Source organism: Hyperoodon ampullatus, assembly GCF_949752795.1.
Source record: "Hyperoodon ampullatus genome assembly, chromosome: 8".
In the NCBI taxonomy this organism is placed as follows: Eukaryota; Metazoa; Chordata; class Mammalia; order Artiodactyla; family Ziphiidae; genus Hyperoodon; species Hyperoodon ampullatus.
In genome coordinates, this window is record NC_136921.1 from 45,831,670 (window position 1) to 45,851,962 (window position 20,293).

Here is a 20,293-nt window from a genome sequence, read left to right on the forward strand (position 1 = left end):
TTCCAATGAACATATAAATATGTATGTATATCTACAATAATAATCAAGAAAATTTGCTTTTCAAAGTTTAAACCAGGTTAGCCTTAAAGGGGTCATTAATCCTAAAATTATGATTATAGAGGAATTTTTTGTTATTAAATATAAGTTTATGTAGTATGAAGAAACTATTACCTGGTTAAGAGCCTGGGATAAGAAATGGATGTTCTGCCGGGATCTCTATTTATCTCCCTTTTCTCAGAATTTCTACAGTACATCACTGTATATTAATTATGTCAGTGATTATCAAAGGCTACCTTGAATTCATCCATCATGTCATTCATTCAACAAATATTTCTCAAGCACCTACCAATGCCAGGTTTTCTTCTGGGCACTAGGATACGATGGCAAACAAACTAAACCAAATCCTTGCCCTTCATGGAGCTTATATTCAAATGAGGGAAACACAATAAACAAATAAATAATATTTACTACATAAGGGAGCAACAAGTGATACTTAGAGAACTAAAAGGAGCCTCTCTGGGATAAGTGAAACAAAAACCTCAACTCTACTCTAGGTTCCAATACTAAATTTTAACCTTGTGCTAAAATCAACATGCATTCCTAATGCCGAATAGGGGTAAGTAAAAGAAAAACATTTTAAGATTTAAAAACTTTATGGTACCTTGGCTAAGTATAATAAAGCATCTCTGGTTGACACTGAAGTTGGCATTGCACAATTGACATATGACTGGAACTCTGTTGTGTAGAGCAGCTTGATGGAAAATAGCATAACCTGCCTCATCTGAAACATTGATCGTCGAACTTGAAGTTTTACGGCTAAATGTATGGAAAACAGCAGATAATCCTCTTTCAACAGCAGACTTCATACCAAATGGGATACTCTAAAATTATTAGGAAGGCCAGAATTAGTTTTTTCAAAATACACCTAAAGTTTAGTTAAAGGAAGAAAAGTACAATGAAATATATTAATATAATCACATGATTGGTGCGCAATTACAGTAGAATTTTCACAAGATCTGTGGGCAAGGAAGTTGTTAGAGCTATAAAGAAACATTGAGAACTTTAAAAATTATTTTGGGGAAGTTTTTTTTTTTCCCATCCTTTTTTTAAGGGAGAAGTTGTAGATCTTGCTTCTCTGGAGACAATTAAAACAAGGAAACAAGTATCTTTCTGAAATATTTAAAAAGCAAATGGACATCAAATTCCTTCTCTGATTTAAGAACAATCTAATTTAGAAGTCTAGAGACTTGAAATATATAGCTATAGGAATACAGTTTGTCTTCTTTGCTCTATGTCTCAAAGTGGAGAGGTGAAAATGTTACACTCTTCTTTTAGATGTTCTGACTACTCAGTTTTTTTTTAACATCTTTATTGGCATATAATTGCTTTGCAATAATATTTTTAAATTAAACTAATAGTTTATCAAAGCTTAAAATTTGTGGACATTAAAACAAATAAATGGTAAATAAATGCCAATGTATCCTTTGAAACTGGTGAGCTCACCATTTAATTTATCAGTTCCAAAAGCTGTCAGTCAAGGCATATTGAAGCAGATACAGAGGTTTGATTCAGGATGCCAGGTTTGCTCCTTCGATTTAGTCCCCACGACTGAAGCCTGCCTTTGCAATTTACTAGCTGTGTGATTTGGGAAAGATCTTTAACTCGCTGCATGTCAAATTTCTCATTTGTAAAATAGGATTGATAACAATAGTACCAGTGTCTTGAAAGAATTTGTTTAAAGAATTTATAGTATTTGTATGCCTGGCATACAAAATAAGCACTCAATAGATATTTAGCTGTTATTAAGATTAATCACAATTCCATTCATAAACAGGTTGTTTTGTAACCTGGCCAGAAGTTTGTAATCCAAAATTGTGGAGCTTTTCAGCTGCTAAAATGTGGAATCTTAATTGCATATTGAAGACTTTATTTAACCCTATGATAAAAATTTGAGACATATACTTATTTATAATTTCTTACACTAAATTATGTTGTAATCACTGAAATACCTTGCATTTCATAGCTTTTTTGAAACCAAATTTTTTCTTAAATTGTTCATGCAATTGAGCATCTGTCAGTGGAAGTCTTTTCAGTCTCAGATTGTTCACTATTTCATTTATGGCTCCCCACCACTGTGTCTTATATAGTTGCTGATAGAAAGTTTCAAGTTCAAAACTGATCACATAGTAGCTATTAAAAAAAATAAAGAAAACAATTTAAGTCTTTCTGACTTGAAAGTTATTTGTTACTTTTTTTCTATGCTGGCAAAACTTTTTCTATAACAATTACAATTTTCTATAACAAATACAAATAGTTTAAAGTGTACTTGATGGTATTTTAATGACATGGTTATCAACTGTTATTAATCAGGTCTTTTAGAACAAGTATCTTCTCCATACTGACCTTTTTAATTGACTCTGTCTTTCCTATACCACTGACTAGGGGCACTGCCTAAAAGTCACCAAAAGTCCTAACTCTGGTTGAAAGATTTCTAGGTTTACCTTCTAACCATCTGCTTAATCTCCTCTTACAAATTTACTTTTTAATTCCTTTAATCTAGTTATGTCTACATTTGCTTTCTCAAGAGTGTATCGTGAATCTGATTTGGAATGATGTTTTGGGTAATGGCTGTTTGACTTTTACTCACTGCACAGTGGGCTAGAGAAACCCCAACCCACCAGGTCCTTGAATCATAGGTAGGCAATAGGCCCAGTCCCCTCTCACTCTGGAATGAAAAAATGACAACATCTTGAGTGGCTCTGTTCCCTGGGGTTGCTTATCATCACAGGTAAAAGAAAATGGTGGCCTTCCTCCACTTCTGCCACGAGTTACCTTTCCCCATTGCCAGATTTCAGTGGTGAGTGTCTCAGCTGCTGTCCCCACCTCTGCCAGTGGGAAGCCTCTTAATGTTACCTGGGTTTCTCCTCTAAAGGCAACTACTGATTGCTGTAAAAACAGTATTCTTGACAGTGGTAACCCCCTCCCATGGCTCTTCACTTTGCTGCTCAGGGACTATTAGTTCTCCCAAGGATGCTGAGAAGTTTTTTCCATTGTGCTAATTTCCAGGAAAGTGAGTCGGTAACTCTCTATGCTAAGGAAACTCCTTGCCCAGAGGCTGAGGTGGAATCACGGGGCCCCATGGATCAGTTAAAGGAAGATCTTAGGAAAACACTCTATTATGAACCGATCAGGGGCTAATACCTTCTCTTCTTTGACCTTTACTTCAATCCCAGTTTTCTGAATATAACAGACCTCTGCATAGATGGAGACATATTTGAGGAACCGTTAGCATTTATTTGAGGCTATCATTCTTCATATCCACCATCTTCTTCCCCCAAAGGAAACCAGACTATGAGAATATAAACTAAAGGCTTCTTTACCCACACCTCTCAGGTATAGTGCCAGGCCAGGTGGTGGACTTGTCACTTTGTCCACCTTCATCAGTGGGAACTTGCCTAACTTACTAGACTCCAGTCTCCGAAATTGAGGAGCAGGTATTCTGAATCCTACCCAGATTTGAAGGCTTTCAGATCCTAGTGGTGATAGGCTAATGGGCCTTAAAGAGCTATATGGATCAGACCTGGATACTTGATTTGCACTGGATGACTAAACTAAATTTCTGGAAGAAAACAGCTCACCTTTCCTTGGTATTATACACACTGATAAGAGTGGACACCATATACAGATACCCCAAGTCCCATAAGACTGTGTCCATAGATCTAGGCATGAGGGATTACACTAAGGATGTCCTTTGGTCTTTGGCTGGCCCAGCTCTACATCGTCTTGCTCCAAGAGAATCCCAGTGTCAGAAACCTCTGTCTTTTCATGTACTTCTATAGGGAGCTGGCTCTGGCTGGGGGAAATTGCTATGGAATCAGAAGCTGCTGACTACATTTGGAGCCCTGGTACTCAGTGATGTACTCCCAGATCACTGCCCAAGCGATGAAACAAACTTATGAATTTAACAAATACCAAGGGAGGGCAGGCTGATTTCTTTTAGAAATTTGGTCTCATCATCCAATACCAATCAAACATCCAAAACCAGCAGGGAGCTGTCCTACCCTAGAAACTGGAGAAGAAACTGGTGGTGAAGATCACTGTCCCCTGAAAAAGTCTCTGACCTCAGAATTTTGTGACCCACCCCCCCACCCCTGCAAAGTTGGATACACAACCTGTGCATTAGGCCATCACTGGCCCACACAGAGATGATTACTGGAAGCACAGAAAGCCCAGATGGCCAGCACTGAGTGAGTCCTCATCCAAGTACTGCATAGTGACACACCAGTTCTTACTCAAAACTTTAAGTGTAGGCATCAGCAGGGGCTTTAGCGGAGCCTCACTTTTAAACAACTCCCTCCATAGTCTTCTGCCTGGGCATCTGCACTCAGCTTAGGGACTGCAGTAGGACCTTCTAACATCACACTTCCCTGATACTCCACTGTCACGTCAAGTTGATTTCTGACCTGCCTCCTAACATCCACAACAGCATCATGATACTGGTATGCTCTCCCCCAAGTAGGATATTTTAGTATCAGTATCAACTCATCTATTTTCTCCAATCATTGTCATCTTAATAATTCATGAGTTCTTCTACTTTCATGGACTGCCAAATCCTGGGTATCTGACTGTGGCTCCTATTCTTTGATGTTGGTATGGTGGAAGAATACAACCTGAGCCAAAAATGAATCTAGGACTTAGATGTTTCCAAGCAAGGCAGGAAGGCAAGTGGAAATGATCCTATTTTCATTAGGGACCGGGAGTCTCCTAGGAAGTAAATCATTCTGAGGAAAGAGAACATCACGATACATGAGCTCAGCCCAATAACAGTGCCCCGAAAAGCAAAGAAGAGGGGAGATTTTGAGATGGTATGTTTTCAGTCATTCAGATTATTCTCTGGTCCAGGACCAACAAAGAAAGAAGATCCCTACATAGAAAGAAACAACTGTAAGCAAAATGACTGAAAGAGCTGTTTTTTGCACCAAATTGTTAGGGGCTCAAGGCAGCACTTGTTTGAAACCAATAAAATTGGGAAAGAAATTATCTTTATGTCATTGAATTGGCTTCAACACATCTCACATTTGATGCGTGCTATCTACCAGACATTAGGAGGAGTCAGCCCAGGGGTGATGCCAGCTCTGTAACCAGGAGCAGCAGTGTCAGAGACAACAGTGACATCAGTATCGAGTTGCCTTCTTGGGGCTGTTGGGCTCTGGGGTTCCAGCAGTGGATCATTACAGGGAGCCCAGGCAGGAAAGGAGGAGACCGAAAATATGTCATAGTAGCTGAGAGTGCTGACCCATGGGCATACAAGATTTCTAGAAATAATTCTGTGGGGGTAGATTTTATAGGGAACTGAAGGTTCACTGGTAATTGGCTCAGGAGCCAGGAAAATTCTACTCCTCCTCTTGTGGTTTTCACTTTTACCCCATGCTGGTTGGGTCTGGGAAACAAGCTTATGCTGGTTTTGAAAGTCTGAAAATTCAAATCCATCCGTCTACAATTGGCCAACACTGATAACCAAATGCTGTGCATTCGTCAGAAACTAGAGAAACAATTCCACTATGAGATCCCACTGCAGTGATATGACTGGATCCCTTAGGGTGCAATGGCAGGGTGCTTACACCGACCATACTCCTTCACCCACAACAACTTCTCATCCAGCACAGCCTTCATTCCAGCTCTTTCCCTGCGTTTCCAGGATCATTCATGTCCCACTAGACACTAGAAGCTGGGAGAATAAACTTTTGTTTAGAAGAGCCTCCAGCTTGGCAAGAATCGTACATGGAGTATGTCTACAGGTGCTAGGTCCCTCAGAAATTCCTCCTCCAGGGAGATGCACACCAACTGTCCATTCCAGAGGAGTGAGATCTACTTCTTAGTTCCCTTCAAAATCATGGAGGCCGTTAGCCACATGGTCTTTGACTTTAGCTCTAGTACCTTGTGTGCAACGAGGCAGTATTCAGTGGGAAGATCCACCTTTCATCTTTTATCTGCTTCTCCCTCTGCCTTATTCCTCTTATTTTCCTCACTGCCATGCATCTTGAAAGAAATTTATAATCTTTGTCTTTACTTCTTCACATCCCATGAACTCTCTCTGACTTTATCCTTCAACTTATTACACATAGCCTTCTATAACCACATCTTCTCTTATCAAGTCATTGTCAAATTTAGAGGGCTTTCTTCAGTCTTAAATCAACTTGGCCTTTTTCTCTCTTGAGTTTGATGCTTTTAACTATTACCATATTTTAAAACTTCTCCCGTTTGGCTTCCATGCTATCATACTTTCTCGTTTCTCCTCTACCTCTATCATTCCTTCTCAGTCTCTTTTGCTCTCTCCTCTGCAACTCCCCACCCCCCTTAAAGGTTTCTATTCTCCAGAGTTCCTGACATGGCCCTAGCCTCTCAACTACTTCCATGACTTTAAGAAAAACAAAACAAACTCCAATATGCTTTAAAATCTCAAGTCTCTACCTCCAACTCAAATGTTTCCTCTGCATTCTATTTCCCTTATTTACAAATTTCAGTTTCCAACCTGTGAAAATCCAAGAACATACATAAAAGAGCCTAAAAATACTGAGAGAAGCATGGTGCTCTAAGAGATGACAGGCTTAACAAGACCCAGCAGAGGAAGAGGATTTAAAATCATATTCCTTACGGAAACAAAGGGGTGTATGCTGAGTCCATTGCTTTTCAGTGGGCCCATAGGATTTGAGCCCCACCTCCATCCCCATTTAACCACTGTGTTCACTGTAAGAACAAATTACAATGTCTAAGGATTATTACACAGAATGTATCAAGGTGTATGAAGTAATAAATATAACATTTAATACTTTGTAGAGTCTGTAGTCATTCACGGGGGTTATTATTGTTCTAGGATCTCCATCCTGAGGTTTTAAGTTAGCCTTTGCATTTTGACACTTTCCGGTTTTCTGCTTTCAACAAGTTGTGTTACTGTGAATAATTACTAAAAGTTCCTTACCTTTTGCCATTTAATTTCATGATTGGTATTGAGTAATATTCTTTGTATCCTGAATCTTCTGCAAATGTATTAGCAGCACAATCCCGTATTTTTTCTAAATTGTTCTAAAATACAAGTTATGTTACTAAAAAAAAAATCTTTAAACAAATCTAAACAATTATAACTTATTTTAGATGAAATTTTATACCTGTAAAGGACAAAGTTTTAATAAAAAATCCCAAGTGACCCTGGTAATAACTGAATATATCCAATCCCTAATTTGGATTAGAGAGGAAAATTTTTAAAAAAGAATATAATATGGAGAAGGTAGAAAAACAATGACAATTGAAATGTATTATGTCTTTCAGATGAATTTTGTTCTCAAACTCTAGAGGATCTCTGTTCTAATACTAATTTTTGAGAAAAATGGAAGAATATGTAGTTAATGTTCAGGGATCTCTACTGTATTCTTCGCTTAACTATTCTAGGGCAAATGTGGTCCACTAGAAGTCTGTAAATTCTGCAAGGATGATAGTTGTGCCTAGCTTATCATTTTATCTCTGACATTTAACACAAGACCTTAGATATACTTGCACTTAATTCATGTATGTTATGTAATGTTTGAAGAAATTAGTGAGTTGTGAAGATAATCATTTGGAGAGCTGCCTAGTGCCTGTACCAACAGAGAATCTTTCTGGTTGAAGAATAGGATAAAAGGATAATAGGATAAAATGACAAACCATTTCAGGAACAATAATAATTTAAACCTTAAAATCTTCCAAAGCATTCTCAATTGAAGGAGTGCTGATATCAAATTCAATTCCTCCATGAACATGAAAATACTGATCCTCTTTGTAGTGAAAATTCTGGCATTTAAAATCTCGTCCATAAATAAATGGAGGCAATTCTCGCTCTGTCTTGACCTTGTCATCTCCAAAAATGAAAACAAATTTTTGTTTAAAAATTGAATAACAGCATATAGGCAATCATATTTTTGAGGTCTAAATTCTTTCTCATAAAGTGAAAAAATTCTATGTGAAATGGAAATCTTGGCAATTACAGTCTATTTATTCATGCTCTTAATGTATATTTTAAATATTAAAATATATTTATATCATACATTTTGGTCTTATTTTGTAGTTTCATTGTACAGACGTTTCAAAAGAATAATCAAAACATTATTTTACTTATTGATTACTACATATGAGCTCAAGACTAATATTTTACTCCCAATTATCAGAAAAGATTTGAAACTCTGTGCCGTGGAGAATCTTTAGTTAAATAAACAAAAGTTACCTGAGCTAGTTAAGGAAAAGGGAGACACTATAAAGAAAAAGGTGGGTATCTCTCACATGACAAAAATAATCAGCCCATTTTTCTGGGAAGTAATGAAGCTACACATATAAAATTTACTTTGAAAAATAATTTTCTAAAATCCTGGCAAGGATTAGGTTTAGTCAATATTTTGACTTGTTAGCAGAATATAGTTTCATCAATATAAGGTATATAATGTATTTTGAGAAATGCAAAAGGTCTAGAAAAGTACAAAGAAAAATATAACACCTTAATCTCACCACCTGGAAATTAATTATTAATATTTAGTCGTATTTGTTTCCAATAATTTAAATAATAAGACATTACAGATATAGCTAACATCCTCTTTAACCATATTAGTTCCATACACATGACATTCTCCCCAACCCCATCCTGGACAAGCACTGTGGTGAGTCCATTTTTAAATAGTTTACAGATATGGATTATAATCTTCACTATCATAATTCTCATGATACAAATTTTCATTACATGACTTGCAAAATTTCTACTGAAAATTTGCCATCTGAATAGAAAGCCCACTATAATAAGCCTACAAGTTTGAGCACCAGTGAAAATACACAAATTGTGTGCTAATCTGGGTGGGAAGAATAGTCTGCTCTGCATTCCTGTCAAATTCCATGTAAACATGGTCCTATTTTAGCTCTCTATTCTCTTACATTTGTCTATTTCTTTGTTATAATACCAATATATTACTAAAGTTTTTAATATGTTTTCATCTTTTTTTCAGAAATGTAAGAGCATTCATGATCTTTTACTGCTCCATATTAATCTCAGAATCAATTTCTAAACTTTCATGAAAAACACAATAGGGATGTTGAGAAGTGCACTGAACTTATAATTTGAATGAGATATAATATAGTGTTGTCCCATCGTGAACATAGCATATTTCTCTATTTTCTCAGAACTCATTTTAAGTATTTCAACAGTCCTTATAATTGATATAAATATATACCATGTACTGTGTGAATATACCAAGTATTTTTAATTATTTTGGAGACATTACATTTTGCTTTTTATTTTTAACAGGCTACAGCTTGGTTACATGCTTGGACCCACATACTAGAAACAAAATTGAATTTACATATAAGTTCAATATATATCTACATTTTATATATAATTTTTGGTGATACTCTTACCTGAAAAAGACTGAAGCAGACTACTTAAATATGGAACTTTCATCTTCTTTTTTAAACTCAGTAGAAATGGAGTCAGAAAACATATTAATTTTAGGTATCCTATCCCTTTCCTGATTTCTTTTTTCTTCTCAAAGTGTTTTTGAATAATCTTTTTTTGAAGATATAACCTTTGCTGTAATCTCTGGTAGGTACAAATGTCAAGATAATCCTGATTATACCTTACAGCATTAGTAAGCCAATAGGCTGTTTCAAATATAAAAACATTTTCACACTGTTGAACTTGTGTGGTACTGAATGTCAACTTTAGTAGAATATTTTCAGCATATTTCATAAATACAGCTTTTTCTTCAGGGCTATTGGGATTATATGTTGGATCTTCATTCATGTCTTCATCATAGATGCCATCAAAGTCTGGATCCTTTGTAATATATATCAAACCTTCACAGTAAAAAAAGAAAGATTTTAGATTGTGAAAATTTCTTACTTGGTTTCCGGATAAACAGAGTAGATTAAAGACAGGGTTTCATCTTGAAATTCTACCGAAATGACAGCAAAGGGATAATGAAATGCCAGTAAAATTGTCAAAGAATAAAAGCAGATAGATACGTGGTAACTAAGCAGAGTAAAGAAAGATGGAAGCTCGCGGAATTAAAAAGAATTGATTTTCATTCTCTTTGGAGAAATACAACACCATGGAAACATAATAACATAAGTCCCATCTTTAATCAAAGAAAATATGGAAGAACAAGAAGAAATGTGATCTTCCTTTAAGCAGAGAATCAGCTTCTTACTTGGGCATAAAGTATATTTGCTTTTTCAGCTCCTATATTACATATTTCTTCTTTTTGATGATAACAGAAGCTAAACATATACAATAAATAACTTTCCTACCAACTAATCATGATGGAACAAGAACTGAAACTTGATTTTACTCTATATTATGACAATTTTTATATTACATTTTCTTCCCATTTATGATGAAATTAAATAGTTGTTTCTTGTTGTCAAATTATCTTTTTTAAGATATTTACAACCTTAATCAAAGCTTGAGAAAACGGCTTAGAACCGTAAAATAAGACTTCACAGAAAATGTGGAGTGTGTAATATACGTGCCTTAAAGTGTAAATAATTCATCAATGTGCGTTCCCCCCTTTCTTTTTCCTTTTTTTCTTCCTCGAGTCTACATATTAAAAAAGCCAGAATACTCTTGGATTTTTAAGATGGCCACTATGATTCATCTCCCTTTTGCAAAAGAATTAGTAAGATAAATTATTGAGATTAAAAAGAAATAAAGCGTTTCTGACAGTTAAAATAGATCTAAACACAAGCTAGAGCACTGTTGATTCCTCTAAAACTTTGTGGCTTGAGTGGATGGGAGCCAAAATGCAGCAAGTCAATTCTCACCCCAGAAGGGCAGAAAGGCTGAAAAACTAGAAGGGAATGGGGAGCTCCACAGACCATTCCCCTCCTCTGGCGCCAGGCTCATTGCCCCCTCCAAGCAGGATATAGCAGGAAACAGACCAATCAAAGAGAAGGGACCTACAAATATGGTATTTGGGGAAAGTCTCCCCAGTGAAACAGCAAGGTTTCCTCCTAATCACTCTACGGTGTGGTGTACTAGTCAGCAAGCGGGCTCCTGCCTCACCCCTCAACCAGGATGGAACAGCAAGGATCACCAGACTGGTGAGGAAGGCCTCTCAGGTGAAAGACGAGACTGGCAGGGGGAGGGAGGCGGAGTAGGGGCGGAGGAAGGACGGATGTTGAAGAGCAGTAAAGTGCCTAGAGAAAATAATCTACCGGCTCAGATGGGAGCAGGAGGGTCAAAGTGTGGAGAGAGACATCTCTAAGGAGAAAACGGAACTGCTGCACCACCTGATACTTCACTTCACTGAGAGGAGCTCGATATTTCTGTTCAAAAGTCTGGGGCTGAATTGACATGTACAATGGAAAACTAAGCGAATTTCTTAAAGAATGCACAATTGTTCATGTCACAAAAAACTTGAAGTTATTAATGAAAGGAAATGTGATCATAGCATGTTATGCAAATCAGCTGGGATGATACATACAAAGTCATTATGAAGTAAAAAACGAGAGAGGACTTAACTAAAAATTGGATATAACTAAATTTGGAAGGCGGGGGTGGGGAAGGGGAGAAATACAAGATTCCGTCGTTTTAACCTCTATGCTAATTTCTTTTAATAGTCTCTCCTGCCCTGGTTTTGCTCCTAACTCCAGATTCTTTCTCCATGTCTAATACATATCTTTACTTGAATGTCCTAGAGGCACTCCCAAACAAAATCCACCTTTCCTCTCCCTCAAATCTTTTCTTTCATTCCCTATCACAGTTAAAAGCACTATTTATCTATCAGCTCCTCAAACTAAAAACCCGAGAGTTTCGTTCCTTTTCTCTTACACTCTGTTAACCATTTAATTTCTACATGTATTGAAATTTACTACGTGCCAAGCACTGTAGATGTGATGAGAATTTAAAGACAAAAAAGGCATACTTTTCTGTGCTCTCAAGCTCTCAAGCACAGAAAATCTATTAAGGAAGACAGAGATGAAACCAATAATTTCAATACAAAATGGTACAATGTGTACAGAATAGAGGAGGCTGTGTCCGAATCAGGTCTCGAAAAATGAGTAGCAATAACCTGGGGAAGAATGCAGAAGAGTGGGGTGAGAGAGAAGGGCATTCCAGGTAAAAGACAAGGAATGAGCAGAGGCATAAAAAAAAAAAAATTCAGTTTACCAGCTTTTGGTTTTAAAGGTCATCAGATCAAGGGACCTGCCCTAATGAGTATCCCTTCTCAGCAAACTGGATAATATGACCAGATTTTTGGAGTGCTCGATTCTCCACTGCTGTTGCTACCGTTTTTTTAAAGGTGGTGTTTGCTGGTGGTTTTATACAGTGCAAAGGTATTAAAGAGGTGAAGTTTAACTTGGCCTCAGTGATTCACAGCAGTCTTCCCTCCCACAAAAATAGTTGGCCTCCCGCAGAGTTCCTCGGAAATTCACTGTAGCACAGTGTTTAAGGCTATCACATGGTCAGTTACAAGGTTTGAACCCAGTCTCGAAGTCAAGAGAGGAGGTGCTGTTTCCCCAAACATGAAAAGATGAAATAGCAAGTCTCGCCACTGTCTTGCCACAATACAGCGGCAACTACAAGGCCTAAGCTGAGAGCACAGGGTTAGAGCCACATTTCCATAAATCACACTCTATGATATAGATCAGACACCTTTTGTTCCCTACCTCACTTCCTCCCAGACAGCATTTTTCACTCTGTCATTGCATGGACCAGCTCCACACAGATGTAACCTGACTGCACCATGTGGCCCTTACTTTTGCCCTGGGGTTTCTCTGCCACTGCTGTGGTGGACTCCTGACGGAACCCATTCCACCATTCTGATGGATGAACAAGTCTGCACGAGGGAGTTAACTCTCATGGAACCTTTGACTAATGAAGGAGAGAAGTCAGGGAAAATATGCGGTCCTCTTCCATCCCTCGGGCTGACGATCCTGAAGCGTGTTCTGTGTGACTCCCCACAGAGTCCCAGCAAAACCGGCCCTAATTATTCAGGTGATGAAAGCTGAACAGCATTGTCCTTGGATCGATGACTCCTCCTTTTCTATTCACTTTTCCTGTCCCTCACTCCTGTTCCTTGGAGTCATTTCACATAAACTACTCTGACTTAAGCCCTCATTTCAGGCCCTAATTTGGGGGGTAACCTAGGCTAATACACTTTGCACTTGTATGCTGGTGTCTGACCCTGTATATCCTTAAGCATGCAGCATAAAAGCCCCACCTTCTAGAAGTCCAGGTCCCTTTCCCGGAATCTGATGCTTGGCCCTGCAGGATTTCATAGTGATGCTCCAGATGTGGTGCATGATGGGGAACCTGTACCTATTCCTGCTGCTGCCTCTGGGAGTTTCCCCCTGAAAACTCTGCTCCAGCACACCTCAAGTGTCTGCTGCCTGGTCATTTACAACTGTTTGCACTATACCTTTGTTACAGTGCCTGAAGCATATTGATGCCGCTGGTTCTTCAGCAGACTCCTGAAGTGTGGTGGAGGGAGAAAAAAGTCTCTATCCCCATATGATGCTCTTCTTTGATTGTCCGGCAGCCAATATTACAAAACGCTTTAGTGTAACATACACAGCACTCTTCCCAAGGCACATGGTGGTAGAGTGACTGGCTCTGAAAGGTTTCCAGCCTCACTCATATTCAGTGAAAAAGGGATTACAGAGCGAGCAGCCAGAAGGCAGCTGCAGTATGTAAGGCTAGAGAAAAGAGTGCCCTGTATCAGGGTGTTGTAGTTGAGATAAAGCAAAGTGGATGATTTTGAGATATTTTAGTGGTAGAATCATAACAGTCAAGACATGAATTCCCATCCAGAAAAGGAGAATTAAGTCGAAATGTCTGGGACTGATATTTAGTTACGTATCAATATGGCCACATTGTTAAAATATTGAAATCTTCCATATTGTGTGGTAAATTAAATTGCTGTAACCCTGAGCTCTTTGAATGCCTCCCATCCCTGGAATAGCCTAGAAAGCTCCATGATCCTGCAAAGGGTACATATGACAAGCACGAGGTCTCTGAGATCCTGTTCCAGCATTATTGCTGATGTCTGTTCTGATGGGTCAGTGCTCATGCTGTGCTGGTGGTTAATTATTTTGAATGTCACCCCTGAAAACGTAAGCCATGGAAGACAGATAACGTTAGTCTCTGGGTGCTCCCCAACTCCACCTACAGCTTGATTCGAATGTCTCTGTGTCTCTCTGATCTTCTCAACCAGGAGCACCACTGTGAGGCGCCACTCATAGAGGGTGGCCTCAGACATGACAGACAGCTAGATTCAATAGACCAGATGTCGGGCCACAAAGTTGCTTGATATAACTGATTCTTATCATCAACTAAGTAGGAGCCCTTTGTCCGCAGATACAAAACAGGACACATGCTCCCTCCTGCCCTGGCCATCTCTCTTCTTACTATTGATGTTCTCACTGGATGATCCAAAGGCTCTTGTGGCTTTAACATATGAATGACTGAATCCTCAATGTGCACCTCTAACCCTGATTACTCTCCAGAATTTGACTTGTATAATGGAGTTCCCACCTAGGTATCTGGATCTAAAAAGGGCTCATTGTTTCTTTACCAGTCAATCTGTCAGCTCTGGCTTTTGCTTTGCTTGACACATGCCAGATTGGAATGATGGTTCATTAGTCCCACCTCCTTTCTGATGAGAGTCTCAAAGTAATCTTTGTAAAAAGGGAAGAAAGGTCAAGCCAATTCTTGTCAGAATTGTCAAAACTCTAACGTTGTTAAAACCCACCATCCTGATGTGCAGAAGAGTTAATCTAGAAGGCCTGAGACTGCTATTGCTAGAAGGGATTGTGTACAAGTTTGGTCCTTGGCTGGCACCTAGTACCCTGGAATTCAGGAGGGTTCCCACCTTCCCCATACTGATAAGAATGGTTCACTGTGCCCAAACTCTTTGTATAAATAATGTGGTTTATCCTGAACAACTTGCTTTCCTTGTGGGAATCTGGAATTTTTGTATATACAGGCATGGAGTACCTTTGTGACCAACTTTTGATAAAAACCTTGGGTTCTGAATCTTAAAAAAAAAAAAAAACAAAAAAAAAACCCACCATCCAATCGTGCTGATCCTTAACCTCCCTGGAGCTCAGATCTTCACAAAGTTCCTGGCATCATCTCAGTCAAGAAGGGCAAACGGTGTAGCTTAGTTTATAGACACATCTTGGCCAATGCAAGTAGACAGAAACATCATCTGGCTTGTGCCATATTCCCTACTGTCTTCCAGTGAGTAGTGAATATAGATTACTAGACAACTTCCAGGATAGAAGAGTCATCAACTACTCTATCATCTTTGACATCAAAATGACACCTTAATTTAGATACATTTTATTTATGTGAGCTCAACTAGCCTTGGAGGTCCTAAACTACCAGAAATGATAGCACTTCTGGTTGAACGCTAACAAATGTTTTTAAGACTTTGACCATGCCATATTCTCTTCAACAATGTATCTGCATGTGCCAAAGTATCAGTATCCTTTAAGAGGAACTACCAGACCAGTCAAGGGGATGCAGAAATTAATGGAACTTACTAGACATTACTGGCAGCATTTTGCATTACTTCACCCTAATCACCCCAAGGACCTGAACAACAAGAAGAGATTTTTCGGTTCCAGTTACAGCTATAATCTTTTAGAAGCCAGTGATCCTCCAATCGTAGGTACTCTGCACCTATCCAGTGACATCTGTTGATTCCACCAACATCACAGACTAATTCTCACCCAGAGGGGGAGAATTTCTGCCTATACTCAGTACTCTTGGAGTCTGCTCTCAACAGAAGTTGAATACCTTGCATAGAAATGAGAGCTATTAGCTATCTAAACTGTCTTTGAGACACAGAGGTACCATCTCCAAGACATGGTACTGCTTGCTGGTACACACAAAAGCTACAGAGCCTGAAACACATCTGGAAACCCAACCCATAGCAGGTGAGTCAGGCTGCATTAGTATCATCAAGCAAATCTTATTCCCAGGCATTTGAACTTCACAGAAGTCTAGCCACAGATAACAGTAAATAGCAAATGAACACTTCTGTGGTTCAGGTCCTAACCAAGCTTCAGAAGGTGACATTGAAAAAAATTAATTATTAATTATTGAATAGATTCTTTGTAATTCAAAAAATCTCTTTCAAGAAACATGGCTCAATACATAAAACTGAGTCACAGATAAATTACTTTTAAATTAAAAAAAAGGCTTCTAATAAAAATAAAACAAATTAAATTCTCTTACCTGCTGAACTAAACTCTGCAAAAATATCTCTATTTGTTTGAGGGTTCCCATCTGGATCAATGTCCATGATGGTACGCCACAGTTCAGAGAATCTAGCTCGTTTTTCTTTGGGCATATATATTCCATGCCATAGTGCTTTCAACATGTAGTCAATATTGATCAGAATTTGCCCAATTCTGGTATCATAATAAGCTGGAGGTAATTGACAAGAAGAACTCTGATCATAATTAGCTTCTAAACTGATTGAAGGAATTTGATTTAAGCAATAAATTCCAACAGCCAATTCCCTTATGATTTGATGGACTTCTCTACAGTCTAAGAGGGCAGTAGGGTCTACAGGAGTCAGTAGGATTGCAGTGGAGAAGGCTACATTATTTATCTGACTCATAATTCCACACGGGATGTCTAGTTGAGAGTGGTCATCTTCTTTGGCAGACAACCAGCTAACTAGTGCAGTAGTCAGCAACTCTTGTACTTCACTCCGATCATATTTTTCAAAAAAAGCAGAAGCATTTCTCTCTACTGCTAAATTCTCCAGGTAAGTTTCTTCATCTTGAATTTGATCAAATCTAGGTGCTCCTTTTTTGGGCAATCTTAACATTTCTAATTAATTCTACTGTGTCCTTTTTGAAGTTTCTGCAATGAATAAAAAGGAAAAGACAAGCAATAAAATTTACCATGGTAATGAAGCTGAATTTCTCAAGAAATAAGTCTGTACCTTTCATCTTTATCACGTTAATTGTTTCATGGTCAACCACTATATTTTTTCAATTAAAAATTCTTTTTTCAATTAAAAATTAAAAAAAATTTTTTTCAATTAAAAAAAGATTTTCAAATGACATACACTATATTTGTTTCAGGTGTACAACATAATTTGATATATGTATATATTTTGAAACGATCACCATAATAAATGTAGTTAATATCCATCACCATACATCGTTACAGAATCTTTTTTCTTGTGATGAGAACTTTCAAGATTTTATTATCAACTATAGTTGCCATGCTATACATCACATCCCCAGGACTTACTTATTTTATAACTGAAGTTTGTACCTTTTGACCCCCTTCACCCATTTTGCCCACCTCACCCCCTGCCTCTGGCAACCACCAATCTGTTCTTTTATCTATGCTTGGGCTTTTCCTTTTTTGTGTGGTTTTCCATAACCACTATTTATTGAGCATCTACTATTTGCCCAGCTCTTTATACACAGTATTTATTTCATTTAATTGGCCCCTCTGTATAGTGGTTCTCAAAATCTAGCCTGTGTTGAAATCACCTGTGGCTTGTTATGACAGATTGCTGGATCCTACCCTAGAGTTTCCGATCCAGTTGGTTGGAGTGGAGCCAGAGAAGTTCTGTTTCTGAAAAAGTTAGATGCTGCTCGGCGAGACAGGCGCTGGGAGCCCCACTTTATAGACGCAGAAACGAGACTAGGAAGGTTACAGGATAGGCCTGAGGTTTCACACCTTCAGAATCAGAACCATCCCAGGTCTGTCCATCCTCAAGTTCAAGACCTATGCCCACTGGACACGGGAAAAAGGAAGGGACAAGGAAAGGGAAGAAACCAACTCTGAGATTATAGTTTGCTTGTCCAGGAGACGGGAGCTGTGTCCATGCCGGTCCTTGGAGTACTCCCGGGGCCAAGGACAGTGGTCGTTTTGAATGACCGGTCTCTCGTTGGGCCCGAAGCCAACGTCAGGAGCCCCACGTGGGCGAGGGCGAGGGTAGCCGCTGCAGGGTGAACTGGGAGGGGCTCTCCTGAGCCGAGGGCCTGGGGAGGCCTGCTAGCCCCACGCGGCCTCCAGGCTCTACTGGGAACCCGAGCCTTTGCTGAAGTCCCGCCGCCCCTGCGCGGGCCGAAGCCGTTGGTAACCGGGGCATGGGACGGCGGGGCCGCGCCGCGAGGGGGCGCTCCTGTGCTTCCGAGGGCGGGGCCTCCCGCCGGTGCCAGGGATGCTCGCCGCGGCTTAGATTCCTCCAAGGCAGATGCCCCACTCCACCCCCACCCCTCCCCTTTAGAACTCAGTCTGGACTGGGGCTCTGCGAACGGTGCATCTCTGTCATTTCCTACTTTCACTATTTGTCTACGAGAAAGCACAGAAACAGAGCGGCGGAGGCGAGGGCCCCAGGCTCTGAGGTAGTCCTGAGTTAGAATCCCACCTCCATCATCATTCTTTTACTCAACAAACATTTATGGAACGCTTGTTATAAGCCGCGCTGGGGGACGCTGGAAAAGGGCAGCTGTAAAACCCCAAGGAGCTTACAGTTACGCAGATAATCATACAGCTGCATTTAAACAGTACCATCATGTAAGATGTAATGACAGCACATGAAGGAAAGCTAACCTTCATGGGAAAGGCTGCCCTGAGGAAGTGATCTTTTAAGCTGAGCCTGATAGATGAGAAAGAGCTATCCAAGCAGAGAGCTGGAGAAGCAGCTTTCCAGGCATAGGGAACAACAGGTGATGAAGAACTGAGCTGAGGAGAAAGTTGAAATTTTTGAGAAACTGAACAAAACCGCATAGAGAAGTAGAGAGATGTGGGCACAAAAATAGGATGAGGAGGTAGGTGAGGGCCAGACTATGCAGGCTGCTGAGTTAAGGGTTTTGAACTTTATTCTAAGAGTTTACGCTACACTGCTGGCAGTAGAGGGCAGGTGCAGGCTTGAGTGGTGGTAGTGGTGGTGGAGGGTGGTGGATGGGTTTGAGAAATAATGAGATGGCCTACTGGGAACAGATCGAAGAGTGGCAGAGCTTAAAAAGAAGGTGGTCATCTAGGTGACACCTCAATTTCTGTCAGGAGCTATGGGGGATCAGGGCAAGATTAAGTGTTCAGTTGTACCTGTGAGAAAACCAAGTAGAGATGTCAGATGTGCCTTAGATATATAGGTCTTAGCTAAAAATGGCAGCTTGGGTTAGATGTATACATTCCGGCAGGCTTAGGGTGAATGAAGCCAGGGGAGTGGCTGAAATCACCACGGGAGAGAATAGATAATTGATAACCCAGGATGGAGCCCTGAGAAATTTAATATGTAAAGGTCAGGTGGAGAGGGTGGAGGCAGGAAAGAATACAAAAAGTGAGCAGTCAGGAGAGCAGGAGGAAAGCCAAGACTGGTCACAGAAGCCAAGAGAAGAGAATGGCCAACTTCACTGGATGCTGCTCTAGGTCAAGGGAGATGAGAACTGAAACTTTTCCCTGAATTTAGCAACAGGGAGGGTTCTGGGCGCTGTTTGAAGGCAGAATTTCTCCTATTCCAACCATGTCGCTATCTTAGCTGCTGTGGAGGTGGTGAATATTAATAAATTTATGATTGCTCTCCCAGATCAAGAGATGTCAAAAAGTCACTGCCTGCTTTAAGAGAGCTGCATGTTTGCACTTATGAAGTATGAGCAACGTATGTAAATTCCTAAAATTTCTTTCCCACTATAATTAAAAGAATCAAAGTATGTCCAGATCCAGAAAGGCTGTCAGCCCTAACTGGGGATAGATCCAAAATGTGACCCTGCATTATGGTGGTCACAACTGAATATTGTAGGTGGATGTCAGGTTGGCGTGACGTTGAGTGACTAGGTGAAAAGGCGGAAAGGGTGAGTGTGGGTGGGAGGCAAGAGATGGTAAGTACAGGAAGATGTAGGACCAAGGATGTGCATTTTAAATTGGTATAGACTAAAACATTTTAAATGATTATACGAAGGATACTATAAAGAGGCTGAAGATACTAGAGAGACGAATGTAAGGTTCCTGAAAGGCAGGAAGGGTTGGGATACAAAGAAGAGGTGGAGGCACAGCCTTTTTGATGGATGGATGCATATATTTCTCTTTCTAAAGGCAAGAAGGAAGAAAAGGATGAGTGCACACACAGGTAAGTTAGAACTTTTGGTGTTGGAAAGCTGAGCAGTTCTTAGCTGGATGACTTTGATTTCTCTGTGAAAAGCCGAGGTCATGAGCTGAGAATGGGTTAAAGAGAGGGAGGTTAGAGATCTGTGGGACAGGAGAATATTTAAAATAGTCTCCAGAAGTTCTCAGAGCGGG

At 39.6% G+C, this 20,293-nt stretch overlaps 1 protein-coding gene across 1 annotated transcript in view; it reads right to left on the reverse strand.

Moving 5' to 3' along the window:
• Nucleotides 1–16,859, reverse strand: part of ANKAR (ankyrin and armadillo repeat containing) — a gene marked incomplete at both ends in the record, with an annotated part of 72,592 nt that extends 55,733 nt beyond the window's left edge. The window contains 6 exon segments of the mRNA XM_079710723.1: nucleotides 662–881; nucleotides 2,010–2,190; nucleotides 6,980–7,083; nucleotides 7,726–7,889; nucleotides 9,430–9,867; nucleotides 16,259–16,859. Of these exon segments, the coding sequence (XP_079566849.1) occupies nucleotides 662–881; nucleotides 2,010–2,190; nucleotides 6,980–7,083; nucleotides 7,726–7,889; nucleotides 9,430–9,867; nucleotides 16,259–16,859 (1,708 nt within the window).
• Nucleotides 16,860–20,293: the final 3,434 nt, after the last annotated feature.